This window comes from Wyeomyia smithii, chromosome 2, assembly GCF_029784165.1.
Source record: "Wyeomyia smithii strain HCP4-BCI-WySm-NY-G18 chromosome 2, ASM2978416v1, whole genome shotgun sequence".
Lineage (NCBI taxonomy): Eukaryota > Metazoa > Arthropoda > Insecta > Diptera > Culicidae > Wyeomyia > Wyeomyia smithii.
This window is the reverse complement of record NC_073695.1, coordinates 42,222,869-42,244,409: the sequence shown is the minus strand read 5'-3', so window position 1 is coordinate 42,244,409 and position 21,541 is coordinate 42,222,869. Positions and strand designations below refer to the sequence as shown.

General features: G+C 38.4%; 5 protein-coding genes across 5 annotated transcripts; 1 reads left to right on the top strand and 4 right to left on the bottom strand.

The window, feature by feature from the left end:
• Positions 1-338: 338 nt before the first annotated feature.
• LOC129724040 (putative nuclease HARBI1) lies at positions 339-1,948 on the bottom strand. The gene is made up of 3 exons (XM_055678629.1): positions 1,412-1,948; positions 1,206-1,353; positions 339-1,148 (listed from the first exon to the last, which is right to left on the bottom strand). The coding sequence occupies exons 1-3, from the start codon at positions 1,772-1,774 to the stop codon at positions 556-558; spliced, it is 1,104 nt and encodes a 367-aa protein (XP_055534604.1). The 5' UTR covers positions 1,775-1,948; the 3' UTR covers positions 339-555.
• An 880-nt stretch (positions 1,949-2,828) lies between these two features.
• LOC129722954 (zinc finger MYM-type protein 1-like) lies at positions 2,829-5,722 on the bottom strand. Its single transcript, XM_055676836.1, has 3 exons — positions 5,536-5,722; positions 3,211-5,448; positions 2,829-3,147 (listed from the first exon to the last, which is right to left on the bottom strand). Exon 2 carries the CDS (start codon positions 4,377-4,379, stop codon positions 3,438-3,440), a length of 942 nt encoding a protein of 313 aa, XP_055532811.1. The 5' UTR covers positions 4,380-5,448; positions 5,536-5,722; the 3' UTR covers positions 2,829-3,147; positions 3,211-3,437.
• A 3,512-nt stretch (positions 5,723-9,234) lies between these two features.
• LOC129719577 (uncharacterized) lies at positions 9,235-15,605 on the bottom strand. Its single transcript, XM_055670971.1, has 2 exons — positions 15,287-15,605; positions 9,235-10,113 (listed from the first exon to the last, which is right to left on the bottom strand). The coding sequence occupies exon 2, from the start codon at positions 9,931-9,933 to the stop codon at positions 9,235-9,237; it is 699 nt and encodes a 232-aa protein (XP_055526946.1). The 5' UTR covers positions 9,934-10,113; positions 15,287-15,605.
• Positions 15,606-15,772: 167 nt separating this feature from the next.
• LOC129720693 (elongator complex protein 5) lies at positions 15,773-16,694 on the top strand. The gene is made up of 3 exons (XM_055672264.1): positions 15,773-15,927; positions 15,982-16,522; positions 16,576-16,694. The coding sequence occupies exons 1-3, from the start codon at positions 15,879-15,881 to the stop codon at positions 16,670-16,672; spliced, it is 687 nt and encodes a 228-aa protein (XP_055528239.1). The 5' UTR covers positions 15,773-15,878; the 3' UTR covers positions 16,673-16,694.
• LOC129720688 (xylosyltransferase oxt) lies at positions 16,686-20,498 on the bottom strand. The gene is made up of 4 exons (XM_055672258.1): positions 19,535-20,498; positions 19,329-19,471; positions 19,107-19,267; positions 16,686-19,040 (listed from the first exon to the last, which is right to left on the bottom strand). The coding sequence occupies exons 1-4, from the start codon at positions 20,179-20,181 to the stop codon at positions 17,328-17,330; spliced, it is 2,664 nt and encodes an 887-aa protein (XP_055528233.1). The 5' UTR covers positions 20,182-20,498; the 3' UTR covers positions 16,686-17,327.
• Between the last annotated feature and the right edge of the window lie 1,043 nt (positions 20,499-21,541).

Genomic DNA, 21,541 nt, shown 5'->3' with positions numbered 1-21,541 from the left:
CTTCTGATTCTCCGTTGGATGAAAGCATGACAAGTACTCCATTACTTGCGAAACGTAGACGGTTCTCGCAATCATCTTCCGTTAGTTCTTCATCGGCTTACATCGTTGAAGACGGAATGAGGGACGCGGTCAAGCAATTAACAGAGCAACGTCAGCGACGTGAAGACGAATTCGATGCTTTCGGGAAATATGTAGCGGCTGAACTACGTTTTCTTCCGGATCCAATGTTTGCGCGACGTGTTCGAGTTGAAATGACACGCTATTTAATGGACTGCATTGAATCCGAAAATCATTCCACCAATGACATAATTGTGTTTGACATTGGTTCAGCGTGAGGATTATCGATAGTTTTATTGTCATTTTTGTTTTTTAAATACTAATTATTAATAATACAAATATTAAATAAAAATAATATGTCATGTTTTTCCTTCTAACAATTTTATCTAATAAACAAAACAATTATTACACAAAATTTTAATAATTTATTCATATACGACCATATTGAAAATTAACTTCCCCTTCATGTACAAAATATTGAGATAATTCATCACGAATTTATTTGCCTCTATTACCTACAAAGGTGCGACGTACTTCGAGTGGGTAAAAGCTATTCTTAATATTGGTAATTCTACGCCAATCACCTTCAATGACACTTCCTTGGCCGTCGCAGCGATCGACCATCGTAGGATTAAAATAAATTCTGCTTCGCATCATAAGGTAGTTGTGGAGAGTGCAGCAAGCAATTGTGATTTTTCGTACCTTTTCTGGATTTAGTTGAATTGGTTTTTCGAACACACGAAAACGACTTGCTAATAGCCCAAACGCATTTTCCACGACACGTCGTGCGCGTGAAAGGCGAAAGTTGAAAATTCGTTCGAGTCCATTTAGGTTCCTCTGTGCATATGGCTTCATTAAATTGTTGCTCAATGCGAAGGCATTATCGCCAACGAGGAAATAGGGAATAGGCTCATCTCGCCCGAGCAAAGGTTTAGGAGTAGGTAAACTTAGTTTATCCGTAGTAAGAGCTGTGAAAAACGATGTACGGTTGAATACCCCGCCGTCTGAAATTCGTCCGTTCGCACAAACATCAATATAAGTAAACCGATATTGTGCATCAGCGATTGTCATCAGCACGACGCTATGTGTACCTTACAAAAACGTGTTATTCAAGACTTTTTTCATGAAGTATTGGAATGATTTCTAACCTTTATAATTATAATAAACACTTCCTGAATGTACTGGGGCTTTCATCACGATGTGATTTCCATCTATAGCGCCGATGCAATGAGAAAAAATCCATCTATTGTTGAAATTATCAGCTAATTCCAGCCAATTTTCTTCAGTTGATGGGAACTATGATATAAATAACATAGTTCATTGTTGAGCTAGAAGATGTTTGAGAGAGTTTTACCTTCAAAAAATCAGGCTTCAAAGCTTTGTGTATTGCGTCACAAACTTCGGAAATTATAGTTGATATTGTTGATTGTGGGATACGAAAGAGATATTGTAACGACATGAAACTATCACCTGTTGCAAGAAAGCGCAATGTAAGAGCTAGCCTTTCACCGGCAAGAATAACTTCTCGCATATTGGAATCCTGCTTTTTGATTAATGGAGATACCAATTCCAAAAGGGTGTGAAAATCGTCTATGTTCATGCGCAGAAAGTTCTGATATAACAGCGGCACCTCATCTTCGAGCTCTCGAAGAAGTTGATTGTAGAATCCTCGGTCTTGCCGTCGTTTCACCCAATCACGCACCCACACGCTACGCATCCGACGACGTTTCCGATACTCACCATTTTCAATGGTGAATTGGCAAGCATGGCCAAAAACGCAAACCAACAGCGAATCTTCTTCTTAGAAATCAACCATTCTCACTTGAAATAAAATATATAACGTCGGACACCACCGTTATTGAACCAAAACCACTAAAACACAGAAACAATGTTCTCGATTAACAGTTGATTTATTGTGCTGCGAATGAAAACTAGATTTGCTTCATATTTTTCGCATCGTGTAATAGCATAGCAAACATATTTACCATAAAATGAACAAAGAGGCTTTGCCAGCAACCAAGCAAACAGGTTTTTAAGTAAATATTTGCTGTAGTGTAATAGCATAAAAAATATATTTGCTCGTAGAAAAAATTTGCGCAAATAAATCCGGTATCAAAAATAACATATATTTGCTTCGTGTAATGTCCGCTTAACAAACCATGGCGAAGAAAATCATTTCAAGGTTTCAAGAAATGAAACATTCTCAGCATCTATTTCTTTCTGCTCTTTTCGGTGAGCGGTCCGCCCAACCCGGTGGCATCGGCCTTGTTTTCTGAAGCTGCCGTGAAAGACAGTGGCGCTAGTCTCATCTATGTTTTTGAAGGTTTGTTCACACAGAAGTGTAAGCATGACGAACGAAGCATAATATATGTTGTACAGAGTTAGGCTACTGACATACTGGAGCGTCAAATGAAGCGAAGCAAAAAGCGTCGCAAAGGCGTCTGAGCTGCTTCTTCGAACGTCTATATGAAACGCTCGAACCGGTCATACTGGAGCGGCAACGACGCGTCACTAGAAGCGGCGAAACTGAACGAGAAGTGTTTTGACGCGCGTACACGCACGTAGTAATACTTTGTTCAGACTAATTCTGATTCTTGTCACCGCCAGGTTTTTTATATTTGCTTTCTTTTGCTTGATAAACGAAACAAAGAAAAAGAACCAATTTCCGCTTAATTTTTCAGGTCTTCGAGAAAATGACATTAAATGTTTTTGATTAATTTGATAAACTAGGTTAACGTTGCTTGGAATTAAAATGAAAAAAAAAAACGAGACACTGTTACTTCTTGGTTTATTTTAAACTTAGTTTCGATTCTACACATCACTACAAATACAGATTCTACACATCACTATAAATTTTAATACAGTTTTATAAACCTGGAAGAACGGCTAAAGGATCTGGGTCTTGTATCCGTATCAATCACGAGACTAATTACACAAACCGTAACACGACATTGAAACCTATTTTTCTTAAGTTTGTAATACTTATAGACTTGGAAAAAAGCCGTTACTAGGGGAAACTAGAAGCTCGATTGGCATTGCATCCGGATTTACCTCATGCAGGACCATCTGAACAGGTGCAGCATACAGTACCTGTAAAAATAATTGTTCAATTCATTATCTTTCATATATAAATTATGTACATTGAAATCTTACCTTTGCATTCGAGTCCGACATTCGATTAGATGATGATTGTGGTGTATCCTCTTTCGTAACCGTCTCCAAATCGGCACTGTCGACCTGCTGGTTCATTTCCAACAGATTCTGGATCGTGTTTTGCAGAGGCGACGCGTGACCAAGTGGGCCACCTGTTCAATCGACATTTGCAACATTAAAACAACAGTATTGCGATAACAGATTTTTAAAGTTTTATTTATCAACATTTATTTATATAACAAAGGAATCCTTCGGTTTACTTTTAACGCAAACTTGTCGATAATATCGTCGTAAAATAATGGCGTCAGCATCATCTCATGGAGTAAATCTTTCTCCACAGCCATCATCATAATACCAAATAATCGATTCTGGCCCGATTTAGAGCGCAAATAATTTTTGATCCGTCGGAGAACCGAAAACGTTCGTTCGATGGACGCCGTTGTGATAGGCAATGTCATTCTGGCCAGCCGAAGCGTTTCGGAGAAAGTTTGATGCAGGTTTTGTCCAAGGATAAACGAAATTAAATACAATATATTTATGGGACGATAATTGATACCGTTGCTATCAGTGACCGTTTCGCCAGAAACATCAATTGCATCATTGAGCGTTCTGTAGAAATGATGCTCTGCTTTGAGCTCTTCGATAGAAGCGAGGCAAGCCTTGACGTTACGTAAACATTCTACTACGTCCAATTCTTTTGTCTGCAAAATTTGATACAGAACATCTGTATGTGCAAAAATATTAGCAAAAAGTTTGAGCAAGAATACGGTATTGAATTCAAGCATGAATGCGTGAAGACCTCTGGCTGTAGTACAAGTTTCAGCATCAAAGACACTGTAGCCAAGATAAATCTCACCTAAACATTCATTAATCGCTGCATAATTCGAATCAATTATTTTGATCATACGCGAATTATACGACCATTTGGTCTTGCAAACATTTGGTATGTGGGTCTCCATAAATTGCTTTAATGTCTCGCTGCGTTTAGGTGACTGCGAGAAAAATGCCGCGAGTGATGAGATCGTGTTGAAAAACCTTGCTGATTTCTTGTTATTTGTGCACGAGTGAAGTAGCACCAAATTAAGCACATGTGCGCGGCAGTGGATATATCCAGCTTTTGGAAACCGTTGCTTCACCAATGTTTGCACTCCAGATTTGTCCCCGGACATTACAGCAGCTCCATCATAGCTCTGAGCTACAACTTTGTCACCATCAAGACTAAAATACGCTGCTATTTCATCAACGTGTCCGGCCAACGCAGCGGCGGTTTTGTCACTGCTAACGTCTGCCAATCTAACGAGCCTTTCAACTGGTGTTCCTAAAATTTTAATGAACAAAAAAATGTTTGAGCCTCGTTGAATTGAAAAAAAATCAACTATTTGTTAACATATTTGCAAAATATATTTTATGAATATTTCTTGCCATCGGGCCGTAAGTAGCGCAGAATACAAGATAGTTGCGATAACCGAGCCGTATCTGTTGATTCATCCTCATAATGGACACGAACTCAGCATCAAGAACTTCTCTTTTAATTGTTTGAAGCATGTAGCTTTCAATGCATTCTATAAGCTCGTTCTGGATTCCTCCCGACGTTCCGCTGAAAACTTTATTATTTATAAAGTCCTGGAATGCTGGATCCCTGGCGGCGATCAACGTGCAGAGGTCTTTATAATTTCCTCTGTTCGTGGAATCGGAACATTCATAATGTCCGCGAAAGGCGAGACCGTGAGTGCCAAGGAAACAGGTGATCTCAATTAAAGTTCGCATACCCTTCCGGTTTTTCGTTACTTCTTCGTTATGCTTATTGCGGGTGATCTGCCGGCTATGGTCAAGTGCTTCGTCTATCCTCATTTGCCCGAACATCGATAAGGCAAGTGAATTATTTATGTGATCTTTAGAGCTCGAATGCGTTTTAATTGACGCAGAAAGGTGATTCAGATCACTATATCCTTCCTTGCTCCAAACATTTTTTTCATTGGCGCTACGGAAAAGCAAACATGGCCAGCAGAAAAGTTTATTTAATTTCGCCGATCCACACAGCCATTGCTGGTCATACGATGACACATTAAAGTTGCGGGACATAATTTTCCCCTTCAACTTATACGTGGATTTTAATTGTTCCATAGGTGGACGAGGAACCGAACGTCCAATAACTTTAACTTTTTCTTCCATGGTTCTGGCGGCAAACGGGCGCTTTAGCATTTGCTCAATAATGCAATGATCCATAACGTTGTCCATCTGGAAATCCACGCAAACAATCTCCAGTAGGTATATGGTAGTTTTGATGATTAATTGAAATATATAAAGTAATTAAACTTTACTCACCACGTATCGTTCCTTAAACGAGATTGAAATTTCACACAAGAAAGCAACAGAAATTTGAAAGATGGAGCAATGGTAGTCTTAGCCGTCACAAACAAATCAAAAGCAACCGTAACGTGAGCAGTCAAACATGTACTATACCATTCTAGTTACCATACTATGGTTCAAGTTATTGAATGAACAACATCGAGAAAAATGGCTTGAATCAAAACCACACATCAACGAAAAAACACCACTACATCTACAATAACCATGAATGAATTTGTTCGATTTTTCATTTGTATCGCACTCAGCGCTGCGCGACACTTTTTTTCTCACGTGAAGAATAATGTCATCAATGAGGAAATACATGAAAACCCTTCGCTGCACTCTCGGCTTTGCATCGACCTGACGCTCGCTTGAGCGTTGAGAGCTGTGTACTCTCGCGGCCTCTCTCAAATTTCAATGAACGAACATCAAAGAATGGTGGGCGTGGGGGTCGGCGTCGGCGGTATCGTTTCCATCGGCTTGGTTCAACATAATTTTTGAACCGCAAATGTCATTTTTACGCAAGGCTGCGCATTAGTAGTGGTGCACGCTTTATGTACATAACTGGCTGCGTACGCTATAGTACTTGAAAATGCAGAGGAGTGTTTGAATGAATGCTAGTTCAGATAAATGATTTGAACAAACGGTAGTCATTACTGCTTATCTCGTTGTGTTGTGTTGTATTACGGGTGAGCTGTGTTGCGGGTGGGTTGAGTAGTGTAGAGTGAGTTTAGCCAGGTTATATTCTTCACGGTGGAGAAATAAATAGAAATTGAAATTGGTGGAAATAAATTGAAAATCAAAAAAATGTTCGAATGTTCGAAATAACATTAAGGTTACAAGAAAACTTAATGATGTCAGATCCATGCTACAAATGAGAAATAATTCGAGTAATTGTTCTGAAATTGTCTACCTGTCCTATGAACAGGTTGAACAGGTGGACGAGACGCCTCTGGTGTTTTGTCCGGGAAGTGTTGGTAGCTGGATAACAGGCAACGATGAGGTGGCAGTAGCAATAAAGGTTTGATCGGTGTAAATTTTTGTCATTAAACAATATTTTTGTTTCTCGTAAGCTTGTGCTAGCTTGGTTAGATCACTATACTACCGTACTTTATGCTCCATTGACTGTTTAATTTGTTTCTATGTATTGTTCGTATTGTAACGAAACTGCTGGTTTGAAGGTACGTTTTTAGGGTAATTTTTCGACCGATAAGACATTACAGGATACATTTTGCTGTGTCTGCTAAAGTTCCAATCGCAGCCGTCGTAATTTTTCTGTTGTTACTGCAGCACAGCAATACCGAATTTTAAGTTTTCGATGGTTTTTGGACAGCGACCATTTTCACTATATCTCCTACTCCTTATTTAGTTTCACTTAGGTCCGTCTGAAACATGAGATAAAATCAACTTATATAAACATCATTGCATTCGACCTTAACTTACCTCACACCACCAATTTTGCAGAACAAATTTACCAGCACACCTCAGTACCGCCTGCTTGGTTTATAAAAAAAAACACAAGTTCTATGATACTATACTGCCTGTGATCGCATAATTGTAACATTCGACATTTCATGGATTTTGCGCTTTTTATTGGGAAATGCTTAAAATAGTATGTACTTTTCAAATCTGAAAAAATATGCTTATGTTTGTTTGAAAAAAATTGTAAAAAATACCAAGTTGTTTTGTCACATAGCGTAAATAACCGCATAATTGTCACACTACTTAACCTTTTCAACTTATTTTTCATAAGAGCTTCCATCCAAATCCACATCTGCATCCTTTGGAACTCGGAAGTTATTCTGGTCCGGTAACCAACCACCGGTGATCCGTTTCTGATGTTTAGCTCATGCTTGTTGAATACAAGAAAAACTTCATTTCCACTGTGATAAATCCCAAAAGTAGCTTGAAAGTAACGGCATAAAAGTATCATTGCAAAAATTTCCACCAATTTGACTTCAAAAGTAGTGTTCAACGTTTACATAGTGTAAAATAGTGCTTTCTTCGTGATACTAAGTTTAGTTGAACTGTCTTTTTGCAAAAATATATTGGGAATAATGCATTTAAGGTCGATATATAAAAGTGTCATTTGTTCGAACAACCAATTTTGCAAATGTTACAATTATGCGGTTATGGGCAGTATAGTTGATGCGGGTGTTTGGTTGTCTCAGTTCATGCTATATAAGTGTCGTTTGTACTTGGTTTCTCGATAGCAAGTAGTATCGATATCGAATTCGAATTGATATTTAATAATATGCAAATAAATATGGAAAGTTATGTTCTGTGAAACAAACATTATTTCAAATAACGATGTTTGTGTTTTTCTAAGTGCTTTGCGCGGTCAAACAATTTGGCTTGTGGTCATCTTATCCGATCTTGTAAGCAAAAATGTTTTCGAAAATATAAGGAATTTCAAACTGTTAAAAAAAATATAAGGAATTTCAAACTGTTAAAAAATGCTAGTTGTAAAAAAAGTGAGCAGTTGTAGAGTGGTTCCGCTTTTTATGAAAATTTGTTAAATCTTTGTCTTTTCGAAGTCATTTTCGCGAGCGTGTGTGTAAAAATGTATACTACAATGGGTTTTTTACTCTAATCGTGTAAGTCTGTTTACATCAGAATGGAGAGTGAAAACGAAAATTTAATTGCGCTAGTTTTTGCAAGAAAACCGTTATGGGACAAAACTCTCAAGCAGTTCAGGAATCGCATAATGGTGGAGAAACTTTGGAGGCCAATGAACTAGGAGGTGATCTAACAAGTAAGTTGAAAAACAAAATAAACAGAGTGTTTGATACATCAATTTATTCTCTGGTTTTAGCGGATGCAGTTCGTAAAAAGTGGAAATCGCTTCGCGACACATTCGCAAAAGAGCTCAAAAAGGTTCCGATAGGAAGATCGGGCGATCCGGGGCCATCTAACTATGAAGTGTATTCGTCTTGGCCTTATTTCCAAACAATGCTATTTATCAAAGATCAGGTGAAGCCCCGTAAAGCAGGTGGAAACCTGATGGTCAACGATACTGATATTATGGAGTTTGCTGAAGATTCTCAGCCAACATACCCTGAGTCGAATGAGGAAGTTCTCGTCGAGGATATCAATATGAGCAACTTGGAAGTTCCCGACATGTCGTCAAAACAGAAAAACCTGAAAAAAAGAGTACAACAACAGCTGATAGACATCGAGGCGCAGAAGCTAAAGCTACTAGAAAAAAAAATCACCAAAAATCACCATTGCTGTGACGATGAAGATGAAGCATTTTTTAAAAGTCTCCTACCTCATGTTCGAAAATTGAGAGCGGAAGAGAAATTCGACCTTCGCATGGATTTAGAGAAGGTGGTCCAAGACCATGTCTATAAGAGAAACAGATTTCTGAATGATACTAATATCATTGATTTGAACCATCATTCTACGCCTACACGTCCTGCAGAAGATTCTTTTCTCGAGGTACCAGGAACACTTCAGCCATGTAATATCAGCTATCAACATTCCGACGAACCAAACGTTGTTACTGTGCAATACAACAATGATGAGGAGAGTAGCACTTCAAAGCGACAATATTATTCCGTGATAACATCTCCCATCTCTAGTGTTCGATAAATTCAAGTACTTTCTAATTTTAATAACGTTTTATTTAAAGTAATCTTCAACGCAAAACTAAATAAATCCTGTTTTCTAAAATTAATTTAGTTTATTTTTTTTCACAAAACCATCAAAATAGTTTCGCACGAAACGTCCAGTTTTAGTACAAATTTTATTGGATCCGCAACCTTGACTTTTTTTACCCTGCACTCTATTTATGTCAACATTTCCGTCCAGAATGGAATCAAGTCCTTCATGATCTAATATGACGTTATGTAGTACACATATAGCTTTCACGATCTCATCCGCGAATTCTATTTCCACCTCAATTGGTTTCCAAAGGAGTCTCCACTTTGCAGTCATAATGCCGAATGCACATTCCACACACTTTCTGGCCCTGGACAACAGTGAATTGGAATACTCCTTTTCCGAATCGAGTAGTGAACGGGGATATGGGCGGAGCAAGTTTCTAATTAAAGGATATGCTTCATCTCCGACGAAAACGTGCGGCATATCCAAGCTGAACTCTTCATCTGGTAATGGGGTGTCCGGAGGGATGTTCAATTGACCATTTTCCAGTAGTTTGTACAAATCGGAACTACTAAAAGTTCCTCCATCACTCTGTTTTCCATATCCTCCCACTTCTATCACCAAAAATTTTGCATTGGCATCTGCTACTGCTTGTAGAACTATTGAATGGAAACCTTTGTAGTTATAGCATAACGATCCAGTTCCTTTTGGGCATTTTATTCGTATGTGTTTCCCATCAATAGCTCCAATACAAATGGAAAATTCCATTTTAGCCAGTATTCTTCGGCTACAGCTCTATACATTTGTTCCGTTGGTGCAGGCATATAAATAGGCTGTAGAATTTCCCACAAAGCATTACACGTTTCTAGCACTATTTGTGCTACCGTAGAGCGGCCCATACGGAAAGAAAAGCTGAGTGTTGTGAACGATGAGCCCGTTGCAAGATACCTGGGAAAAAGATCGCTCAGATAAATATTGTACAGGTCAGAAAAGATTGTCAAATTTTCGGTACAGCATGCAAATCGTACTAACAGTATATCATGGTGACTCCAAAAACATTCATTTTTGCTACACCATGATTCCGAAATATTTGTATAAAACCAATTTAATATGAATCAAAAATTAATGTTTTCAAATATGTGTACAGGTATAATTATGAATTTTGTAGTCTATCGTGGAACGTATGTAAGTGAAAATGTCGAGTTTCTCGATCACTTTAATGTTGAACTCAAATAAATAAATGCCTGGTTCAATTTACAATAAAATTTAAATATTCAATCATATATTACTTTAGAGTAATCACTAATCGTTCACAAGGAAAAATTGGTTCACTATTGCAATTTGTCGAGTTTTTTGTTAGTCTATTCTGCACCAAATTTAATACCGTATCGAAAGTTTCCATGGTCATCCTAGTGTATGAACGAAACTTGTCCGGATATTTTCGGAGCTCTTCATAAATTCGGTGGTGTTCTCCATCATTCCTTCTGTTTCGGTTTATTGGGTGTACCGAAAAATCTTTTTGTTTGCCAAAAACGAAATTTATCGTGCTTGAAGAAGCAAAATATTCTTCATCGGACGAATCCATCTTTACTTCATACGAAACCGCTACTAAATATCAACGATAATGACAGCACAACAAAATTGCGAACGCGCGTAACGACGCTCCAGTATGTCATAGGAAGCTTTACCCAACGCTTCTATTTATTTCGCTTCTTATACGCTCGACGCTTCGCTTAATTTGACGCTCCAGTATGTCAGTAGCCTAAGAAACACCGCCATTCGAAATCGGCAAGAATAAATGTTGTGTACATTCTATAATAATGCAACGCGTTCATTTTTTGTTTCATCAAGCAAAGCACTCGACGTTATGTGCAATAAATACATCACTGCCGCTGAATACCGATACTGTATGCACTATGAACACTGCTTTTTTTCGTGTTTCGATGAATCAGCTGTCTAATTGCATGTAAAATTGATCCAGTGATCCAGCTAATGCTGGCTTCACTTATGTTGTACGTAAACGTCAGTGATGCCACCGGGTTGGGTCCGCCCCGGGTGTCACCTACACTGAAATAATCTCACCTATTCATATTATATGGGAGTGTTATAAATTTGCACTATTAGAACTTCCAATTAAAACGATGTGATCGGAAATGTGTCATGCATTCTTCATAGGATCGTCTGATAGACTCTCATTACTACCAAGCTTTTAAAATAGATAAGAAAATCCTTTAATAACTAACGAACATTCATTAGACTCATTGGAAATGCCATAATTCATATCTTTGCATATAATAACAAGTTCATTGGAAAAACTCATGCATTTCGTGTTATTATCCTATAGAAATAACTTCACTAAAGGGACTGTTTCTTTCATATGATATGTACATGAAAACAAATCGAAGTGCTTTTTTTTATAAAGGGTACAAGAATTTATTATAAAAATAATATTTATTTTAAGAAAATTGTACTTGATTGTTGACTATCCTATAAATCCTATAATCCTATAAATTAAAGCAAAAATGAATTACGTCGGTCAGTGGCAATCACAACTTTCGAGAGATTTCACTACCGACTTCCTGACAAATGATTAATAAAAAAGAAATTACCGGTTCAACGTTGGCCACTTGATCCGAGTACCAATGGTCTGTTCGTTGTTTGCCCTACGATTATATAAGTGCCAATTTCTTCGGTGTGATCTATAGTTGTGAATATCTATGTAAGTTTAAACTCAAATGAAGTAAAAAAAAATAACTTACCCATTGGAGATAAGAAAATATCCTTCCAATCGCTCAATAAGACGCCGCCTTCTCGTGGTGTAGCCATTTTGAATAACTATCTGGATTATCCGATACCAAATCCAAACGTCAATACAAAACTTCACAAGTTAAATTGACAAAAAGTCACAGCGACATGTGTTTTTAATGGATTTATCAATAAGATTTATATGTTGGTTTCGATACATGACGGTTTTATATACCTACTTTATGAAATGTATTCCGCAATGTTGCCTGTAAATTTAAATTTTTACGGCACATGTTAGACGTAAATGAATTTCAAATATTTATTTATTTATTTATTTCGTCAAGCAAATGTAGACTACAGTTATAATAATACAATGTTTTCTTATATTCTATACATTATATCCAGTAGTTAGTCGTTTTTTTATTTGATTTCTGCCCATGGTATAAAATGGATATGAAAATCCGATAATTATTGTTCCATTGTGCGATTCGTGAAAATTATTGTATCACATTTAATTTACAAATGGATTTCCAATGGAATCATATAAAATTAGGAGATCGTTTGGTACGTTAAATTCATTGGACAAATTTAATAGAGAATAGATGTCGACTTGTTTCAGTGTACTAGGAGGTAACACCCATGGGGAAAATTTTCATACGTGTCAACTTCGAAAGGGTGACATCCGTGAGATTAACTATCATCATGATGGAACTTGAGGTGAAACCCTCAAAAATTATATAAATTTGCTTCTAAGAGTATAATCTGAACCAATTTTTCAAAAATGAGAGGATTAAGTGCAATTGAAAAAGAAATGTGCATGTGCCAACTCTCACAATTTTTGATAACAAGATGATTTCACTGCAACCTGGTGATGGTGACACCCGGTGGAAAAAGGGTGACACCCAAAATTCCCGCCCCGGGTAAATTTGGCTTGTTTACATATGGCACATGGGCCCTTTTCACATGCATGGCGAGAAATATTTTTCATGAAAATAAAGTTGTCTAGCCCCTAGGTACAACATATATTATGCTTTGCTCGTCACGCTTACACTGCTGTATGAACAAACCTTTAAAAACACAAATGAAAACACAGTGGAGCGGAAAATTGTGATTCTTATACACTCAAAATATTTTTCACGTTAATGTTACGTGAAATTTCCTGTCCTTATTCATTTTCTGTCATTTTGCATGATTTATGTGACAAACATGACATCTACATGAAAATCACAATCATACTATGTATCATCACGTAGCATCTACGTCAACTTGGCAACGTCAAACAGAATGAAGTATCGCGTGAACTCTCCTTGCGAAAATACACGAAAATCAAAATGGTGTCTGATGTTGTCTTTGAACAGGAAAGGAATTCCTCGATGACTTCCCAATAAGTGAGCTTTAGAAAAACCATAAGAATCCAGCATCGAGATTTCACACAGATTCAGTTCAAATTGCGAGGAATTTCCTGAACATAAACAGTTGCAATTAACAGTGGTTGTTGCCAGCGAATGTCGCAATATCATTTTGCCATTTTGTATGTCGTTTAATTTATTTACGAATTGGCGATTTTGCATGCCCGTGCGGCTTATCAAGCAACATATTTGGATAATTTTTGAAAACTCTCTCAAGAATTTGGGAAACCACAATGGGGTCCTAAAGTTTTAAACGGTTTTCTGATTTTTATATATCAGCTAGAAGAGTGCAATTTTCTGAGCAAAACGTGATTTTTGAAAAATGTTTATCATTTTCCTTTGAATTTCAAATGAAGGATAAAAATCTGCTCGAAATGCCTTAAATGACAGTTCTCTCATATACCGTACATGAGCGAAACGTCATCTAAGACCTTTTGAGCAGTTTTTCTATTCTTTATTTAAAAATCGAAGAAAAACGATAAACGTTTGTTAAAAATCACGTTTTGATCAGAAAACGCGGCTTTTTCAAATGATATATAATAACCGGTATAGCTTAAGGACCCAATTGAAATCAGACATAGACATATATCAGACAATCAAATGTTTTCCACTTTATTGCGACTTTTACGCCAGTTTGGACTACCCCGAAATATACGATTATCACAGCCGAATCTCGCACACGATTTCGCAGTTATGGGTGATGGGTATCGATATTACCGATATCGAAACGCTTGACAAAAAAAAAATTATATAGACAAAGATACTCTATTATGACTGCTACCTTGGTAGGTTAATAAGAAATCACTCCAGCAATGGTCAGTGCTTGATACCTATATATATTAACCCTCTAGTGCCCAAATTATTTTCTAAACGGACTTCGATAAAACCACTATAAACCATTATAAACACTTTTTAAGTATTTATTGATGCTTTTCGGAACTTCGACTGAAGCCCGCCAAATGGCGGTATTGGGCACTAGAGGGTTAATAAAGTTTACTTGAAACCGTGAGGTCTGGTATCGATGCAATGACAATTGAAAAAGTATCGATATTCAGTATCACCCAATCAATCATGTAACACTTAGTTTTGTTTAGATATTTCTAGATAAACATTTCAAAAGGTCCTATCTGCTTTCCTCGTTTTTCTGAAGCGCCTTTTTATTTTGGTAATGGTACAGCTTTATTAACTCTCCCAAGCTTGGTTTCCATTCAGGAGGCTAGAGTGATCCCTCCGCTATCAACTTGTGCAAATAACGTGTTATAAAAGGCTTTTAATAAGTTGTGATGGTTGAATGAAAGTGATCGATAAAAAAATCGATCAAAGCAGATAGGACCTTTTGAAATGTTTCTCTAGATTTAACCTAATTTTCAACTAAAGCTGCTCGAAAATATATACTTAATGTTGCAAATGAAAAACAAAACAAACAATGAACCCAAAAAAACTGCCACTGCGCTACTAAGGTGTCAGTTTAATACAGCGAAATAAGAAATTGGGCAATGAAAGATTATCACAGAAGTCTAAATAGTCATGCAAGGGGCAATACCGGCAGTTAAATTCTACGTGAAACTCACATAAAATGCATATGTCTACTGAATAAGATGTACAGGATAAATCATCTCACCAGTTTATGATGAACTCAAATGACAATCTCGTAATATCTACATGAAAATGACAGTGGAAAATATTCACATAACTTTTCCGGAAATTATAACGTGAAAAATATTTTGAGTATACTACACTAAAGAAGGCGCAGCTTTTTGCTCTTAAAGTGAAATAGCAACAAAACTAAAAGAGTTAGATGCTTGGTGTCGAAGAACAACTTGTAGAGTAGACTTCAATGTTTGATTTAAGAAACAACAAAACCCATGTTTATCACACATTTCAGAGAGATTATTTATTGATTAGAATAATTTCGTCGTAATGAGCGTCTACTCATATTCAATAACATATTTAAAACATATACTCACCTTTCGCGAAACATTCAGCGATGGTCAGGAAAAACCAGGAGGCTCTTGTGGCTGTCAAACTCCATACATTTTCCATCTACCACTCATTGTTTCTGGTACTAGCGTTTCTGGTACCCACTTTTTGGTTTGTTTGCCCTAAAACAAGTGAAATAGAGTAAACGTCCCTTTTTTTCGGTAGACTTATTCTCGAGTAAATGTCGTTTTAGGAGGAAAAAACAAGAGCTCAACATTTGTTTTCAGTACAATGTGCACTTTCAATGAATAAGATAAGTTTTGTAAGTATTTGAAATGAAATATCACCGCCGTGATGAATATATGATTGGTAGGCAAAATGTTGACGTTTATAGGCCCCTGAGAAAAACAGCTCGATTCATTGTCGTTAACCGGTTCCTACGAACGTCTCCTGAGCCGTTCAGATGAACCGGTTAATAGAAACAAATTGAACATTTTCCCGGAAAGGAATTAGACATATACCGACGAAACGTGTTTCACTTCCTGGAGTATAAAAAATACGATCGAATTATCAAAATCAAAACAAACATGCAGTATCGGTTTCAGCGCTTTATGTTTAAAATCGTAAAAATTCACTAAAATGTTAAGTAACCATTTATTCCAGCAACAGAAAATAGTTCTTCTGAAAGGTAAATATTATCTTAAACTGTTCTTTTTTTTCTACAAAAGTTTCCAATACCCAGACAAGTTGGGAATTGAAAGGGATGCTCATAAAATTGTTTCAAAATTCGTCAACGAGCAAAAAGGAGACAAGGCGCTACTAACCACCGTTGAATCCCTTACCGAACAAGGAGCATTTCTGTTTGCCCGCGTTTCGAAACTATCCAGATCGCACGAACCAGCCGCACTATTCCGATTCGTTCAGCTATGTCGCAAAAGTCCATCACTACAGTGCCTATTCCTGTGGGCAACAGAAAAGAACATTCTACCAACGATGCTTGTTGCTTACCTGGAGCACATGTCCGAACTCATAGTAACGTTCGAGGACGGCAAACATCTTTCGATATTGGCTAAGAAATCCACTGGATCGGTTAGTAATCGGTTCTATCGGTATCAAGCGCTGAACGGTACGCTGTCGATTGTGGAGAGGAAGAAATCGGAACGCACGAAAGCTTCAGCTAATACGACGGTCATAGATCCAGCCTCGCTGGGAACATTTAAAATCGGTGATTTGAAGCAAGACGAACAGGAAGCGAAAGATTCGCTGACTTTGCCGTTTGAATTGTGAGTAACTATTGAATGCCCCAAAACTGTGTTTACCATTAATATCGTTTCAGCTACAAAACTACTTCCGAAGGGGGCAAAGTACTGTATCACCCGGATGCTGAGGACGATCTGGACGAGGAGGATCCGGATGATGATTTGCTAATATAGTGAGAGTATTTTTTATTCAAAATACTTTACGTTCTTTATTTTCTTTGAATGGTTTGGATATTACAACCTAAGAGTTGAACAAAATCATCTGAAAGAAAATGTTAGGTCTTAAAGGGTTACGTTCTAAGGCGAAAGAGAATTTAAAATGCTTGTTAATACTATCGCACAGTTGTACAGAAATTATTCTTTTAGTTTTGAACGTGAATTACGGAGTTTTCTCCTCTAAACTCTGCTTACAATTATGATAGAGAAATTTGATCGGAAGAATAACAGGATTTTAAACGTTTTTTTGTTTGGTATTTTACAAGAGGTTGTTCATGAACAATTATAGTAAAGTTTACTGGGAAAAAGACTGCAAGGCTTTGCCTTTTATGACACTTATTCTGAAAACAAAACGTTTAATAGCTTACTTGTTCAGCCTCTTGCCGACTACAGGAAAATGATAATTAGAATAACGTACGATTCACAAATGGCACTCGAGCAGTTATCTGCCGTTTCTCTTACTGCCTGATAAATGCAATAAAAACATTCAAACACGAGATTACCTAAAAACTACACACACAACTAAAAGTTAGTTTTTGATAAAATTTGAAAACTCAACCGACATAAACAAATAAACTTATCTCTGGCAAAACCTGAATGCTTTCCAACCGGATCACGAGAATCCCATCCCTTCGGGGATCCTCTCGTTTGCGGCATAGATGTCACTCTTTGGATCAGGAGCCAGGCTGCTCCAACTGGATTCACTGCAGCGCAGCAAATCCTGGGGCTGTTCGAGGTGTGCTTCCAGTGGAACAGCATTTTCCTTCCCCACCCAGCAGCTTTGCTTAATGGTAAAAAACTGCTGCACTAAACTGTCTAGCTGCGCTTGTTCCTGCTCTTTGGTAGTCTGATTGGCAGCGGCGGAAAACGCGCTGCCACTGACCAGAAATCGAGTCACTCCGAGAAGTGTCTTTTTGTAAACCAATTTAGCTGTCCAAATACCGACTTTCAACGGATGCCGAAGACTGGCAGCTTTACTGAAATGGACGAGATTTTCCGGTGGTCCGGAAGGATTATCCTCGATGGTTAGCTCGACGTTATCTGCTAGATCCCCCGAAGGATCAATCCACAGCACGGCAAGCGTGTAAGTGGTAGTATTTTTCTCCGTTCGAGAACCTGCAAGTCGAAAGATCAGCACCAGCTCACTTCGGGTTCCAATTATTCTTTGGAAATTTCGAGAAACCTGCTCTTTCTGGTCGAAATCGGTGCTTACTTCCAGCTGGGTTAGTCGCCGTCCAAGTGAAACCGATTTCGATACCTGTGCGGAAATGTTTGGTTGAACTCTTGTTTCCAGTAAAACACGTTCACCGGCAACAATGGCTTCGTATAGGATCAGAAAGCCTCGGTAATTATCATGATCCAGAAAATGATTCAACTCTCGTATCCGAAAGGGTTCCTGAAACTGGTTGGATCTTGCTTTGGCATTAAGCCTTAAAATGCTATAGGCGACATGCAGCGTTGTTTCGTCAGATGGCCCACCTTGGTCCTCGTAATGATAGAAGTTCTGCCAGTACGAGTGAAGATTAGGATAGTCCGCCGGGAAAGGCCCGTGAACCCACTCTTCAAGCTGCAGAATAACTTCCTGGTTAATGATCGGCTCGAATTTCCTCGCAAAGTAAAACTGCTTTGCCTCCGTTCCCTGCAGTTTGCCCCAATCTTCGGGTTTGAAATCATTCGGACTGCATCCACACCAATCTACGATCTGTTTGTACTGACATTTACAACCAAGCTTCCGCTTCCAGTTGGTTACGTGTAAATTATTGTCCACATATCTATTGCAAAACTCAGAGTTGCGCAGAACCGTATGGAAAAACGACTCCGCTGGCAGTATAGTTTGTCTGAAAATCACTAACAGTCCCTCGATCAGTTCGTTTCCCGTTCGACCTTCCGTCACGTAACGGGCGAAATCTCGCGACAAACAAATCCAATCGCTGCCACCGTCGATCTGCACCCCCGCTGGTAAAGCCCGATCACCAATTCGCCACATGTGGTTATCGCACTCTACAAACGTCCGATCCAAGCCTTGCTTTTGGATAAACCGTTGCACTTCCCGTCCGTGGCTTCGTACGAAGTTCTTTCCTTGATTTGAACTCAGAAAGCGTACCAATTTATCTAGGGTTTTAACAGGAAAATCACTCTCGCTTAGGTTCATAACGAAGTCCCACTTCCATTCGTGACGTTCTTTTAACAAATGTTCCATCGACGAAAGTAGCATCTGCAGCAAAGAAGCCCCACCCCAGATTGTAGACCAACGGGTGCGAGATAAGCGGATATTTGGGAAATTATCCTCTAATTTGAGTAGTTCACGATAGAGATATTCCTGTCGCTATGAAACCAATAAAAAAAACTTTTAATTTCATTTTGTAGGAACGAAAATTGAAATCTAACTAACCAAATCAACATGGATAAAGTAGTAATGATTGGGACTGTACAAGGTCCTGAGCAGCCGGTGTACTTGCCGCAAAGCTCTCCCATTTAAGGTAAGCAGAAATACAATTCTGGCTGATTGTACCCCAGATCTTGGGGTAACTTCCGTCGTCTGAGGACTGAATTCTGTGAAAGATATGATACCCATTTTATCAAACTTACTAAGTATTCCAGCAATTCCACATACTAGCGATTCCGGTTTCATAGATGTTAACAGTGAAGTAACCACCGCAAGCCTGTCTCGGATCGCCAGAACACTTCATATTGCAACTGGAATCGGGTAGTTTCGCTGAAGCCTTCGGTGGATCATCTCCACAGAAGCATTCACTCCTGCAAAAAAAAAATCTACATAAACTCGTGTTCTGGTAACATAATTAACACAACCAATCTTACGAATATTGTACACCGGCAAACAAAAACCCAGACTGCAAGCACAGCTGAATGCAGCGTCTTGGTGAATTGCTCGTCTTAAAATTGGTGTAGTAACCGGATAAAATCCTGAAATTTTTCTCATCCTGAAAACATCCAAGAGACCTGCTAGGAACATGGCCACCGTTCGGACAGTAATTCGGCAACCGTTTCGGGTAGAACGTGCCCTCCTGTATCGCACAAGCAATATCCGCAATCTGCTTCTTACAGGTTTGACTTCTCGCGCGATGAATGGCGGAAACGGTCTCTTTGCTGTATATATCACAGAGGGGTACAAAATTTAAATCGTGTAAGCTCAGAGCCGTCCTTCCGACCTCCTTCCGTCCGCCCCCAGTAGCTGCCTTTATCATACTATTCCCGCCCACGGATAATGGATGCTGCTGCCCAGTCGGGTCCTCATCGTCCGCGGACAGATTTGAACCGACTGTCTTCTTGACATACTTCTCGTACAACCTCTTGCTAAGATCCCGTTCCTCGTCACTGCCACTGCCGGACACGGGAATCTTCAGCAGCTTATATGCGAGAAATACCTGCGCCCCCACAATTAGCAGTCCGATTGCGAAGAATACCTTGTATCGACGGAACCATCGCAGGGCCAGCGTTTGCAGCATTTCTAGCCACCAACAGCAGCATCGATCCGCTGTTATCAGGTCATCGAGCCACGGACTGAGCGGATGTGCTGTTTTGTGCTGACACCGTTCTCTTTGCGAACTCTGCACCCGTGCGAAATGTCGCGCGTAATTCAATCAATATCTCTTATTACTCACTTCCGGTCTCGCTTGCTGAAAGAAAAGCAAGAGCTGCTTCTTCGCACACACATCAAACAGAAAACAACACTATAAAATTGCGCACATTAAGCGACAGGGAATCTGAAAATCGGCTCGCAGACGACAGAAAGCAGCAAGAAAGAATCACGAATAGTGATGGGAAACTTATCGATACTTATCGATAATATCGATAAATGCTGGTCATCGATATTATCGTTAATTTTTTGACGTTAACGATAATTATCGATATTATTAGGGTGAGCACAAGTCAGTGCGGCTGGTTACTGGAGGAGACCCAAAAGAAGGAGACCTCACCTACCCTACCCCAGGAGTTGCTTTTGCCGTTAGGTATTTGTTGGGTGCTGCTATTCGACAAGATTTAGCATTGTTGGGGGTGGTGTAACGGTTCGCCCCGGGTGTCACTGAGTTTCTGAGAAATATAGGTGACTAAAAAGGTATTGATAGTTTTTAGTTTGCTACGAACAGATGAATTCGACAACTTAGTACTGGAGAACTTTGAAAAAATATCCAAACTTTTTGCACTATCTCATAAAATGCATTTTCTTTGGCTCGCCAACTCTTATAATATGATGGACATGCATAGCGGCAGTCTATTGGTAATTGTTTAGTTTAACTTGGAACTGTTTAAGTTTAAAGTATCTGTTACCCAACAAACAATTTTTAGTTCCACTAAAAATCCAAATCAACGAAATTGTTGCGCCAAAAAAGTATCCTGATGTATACAGGAGGTAGACAAAATAATTGAGATAACTAGAATTCTCTCGGATTTTAAATGGCCAGAACTTTACGAAAAATGAATCAATTTTGATAACTGGTTTCATTTCACTGGAAAACAGCATTATATTAGTATTACTTGGGAACTTGGTGTGACCTACCTACACCGAAAATGTTTCGGATTTCAAGAGTGTGTGTCAAAGTGTACATTTTTGCAACGCAAAGAGCGTTTTAGGCAACTAAATTGTCTATCTAAAATACTTCATTCAAAAAAATCTGAGATCACCGATATTTTCTAAAATCTTTTTTTGTTCTTAAAATTATATTTTTTTCAGAGTAGGATCTTAAACTCATTTTTTTATATTTTCGAAGGAAAGTTCAGATAATTTTTACTAAGATATATTGATTCATAAGAAAAAGGTTCAAATACAGTTAGGTTTTCTTACGCGGGGGATACATGCCTCGTGAA

Excerpts from the sequence above, each read along its gene's own strand:
- LOC129724040 (XM_055678629.1), bottom strand. The coding sequence starts at position 1,774 with ATGCGTAGCGTGTGGGTGCGTGATTGGGTGAAACGACGGCAAGACCGA. Across the intron at positions 1,354-1,411 it reads TGAAGCCTGATTTTTTGAAG|TTCCCATCAACTGAAGAAAA; the intron begins GTAAAACTCTCT and ends TTTATATCATAG. Across the intron at positions 1,149-1,205 it reads TGTTTATTATAATTATAAAG|GTACACATAGCGTCGTGCTG; the intron begins GTTAGAAATCAT and ends CGTTTTTGTAAG.
- LOC129722954 (XM_055676836.1), bottom strand. The coding sequence starts at position 4,379 with ATGTCCGGGGACAAATCTGGAGTGCAAACATTGGTGAAGCAACGGTTT.
- LOC129719577 (XM_055670971.1), bottom strand. The coding sequence starts at position 9,933 with ATGGAATTTTCCATTTGTATTGGAGCTATTGATGGGAAACACATACGA.
- LOC129720693 (XM_055672264.1), top strand. The coding sequence starts at position 15,879 with ATGTTAAGTAACCATTTATTCCAGCAACAGAAAATAGTTCTTCTGAAA. Across the intron at positions 15,928-15,981 it reads GAAAATAGTTCTTCTGAAAG|ACAAGTTGGGAATTGAAAGG; the intron begins GTAAATATTATC and ends TCCAATACCCAG. Across the intron at positions 16,523-16,575 it reads CTGACTTTGCCGTTTGAATT|CTACAAAACTACTTCCGAAG; the intron begins GTGAGTAACTAT and ends ATATCGTTTCAG.
- LOC129720688 (XM_055672258.1), bottom strand. The coding sequence starts at position 20,181 with ATGCTGCAAACGCTGGCCCTGCGATGGTTCCGTCGATACAAGGTATTC. Across the intron at positions 19,472-19,534 it reads TTTGCCGGTGTACAATATTC|GAGTGAATGCTTCTGTGGAG; the intron begins GTAAGATTGGTT and ends TTTTTTTTGCAG. Across the intron at positions 19,268-19,328 it reads CTATGAAACCGGAATCGCTA|AATTCAGTCCTCAGACGACG; the intron begins GTATGTGGAATT and ends TATCTTTCACAG.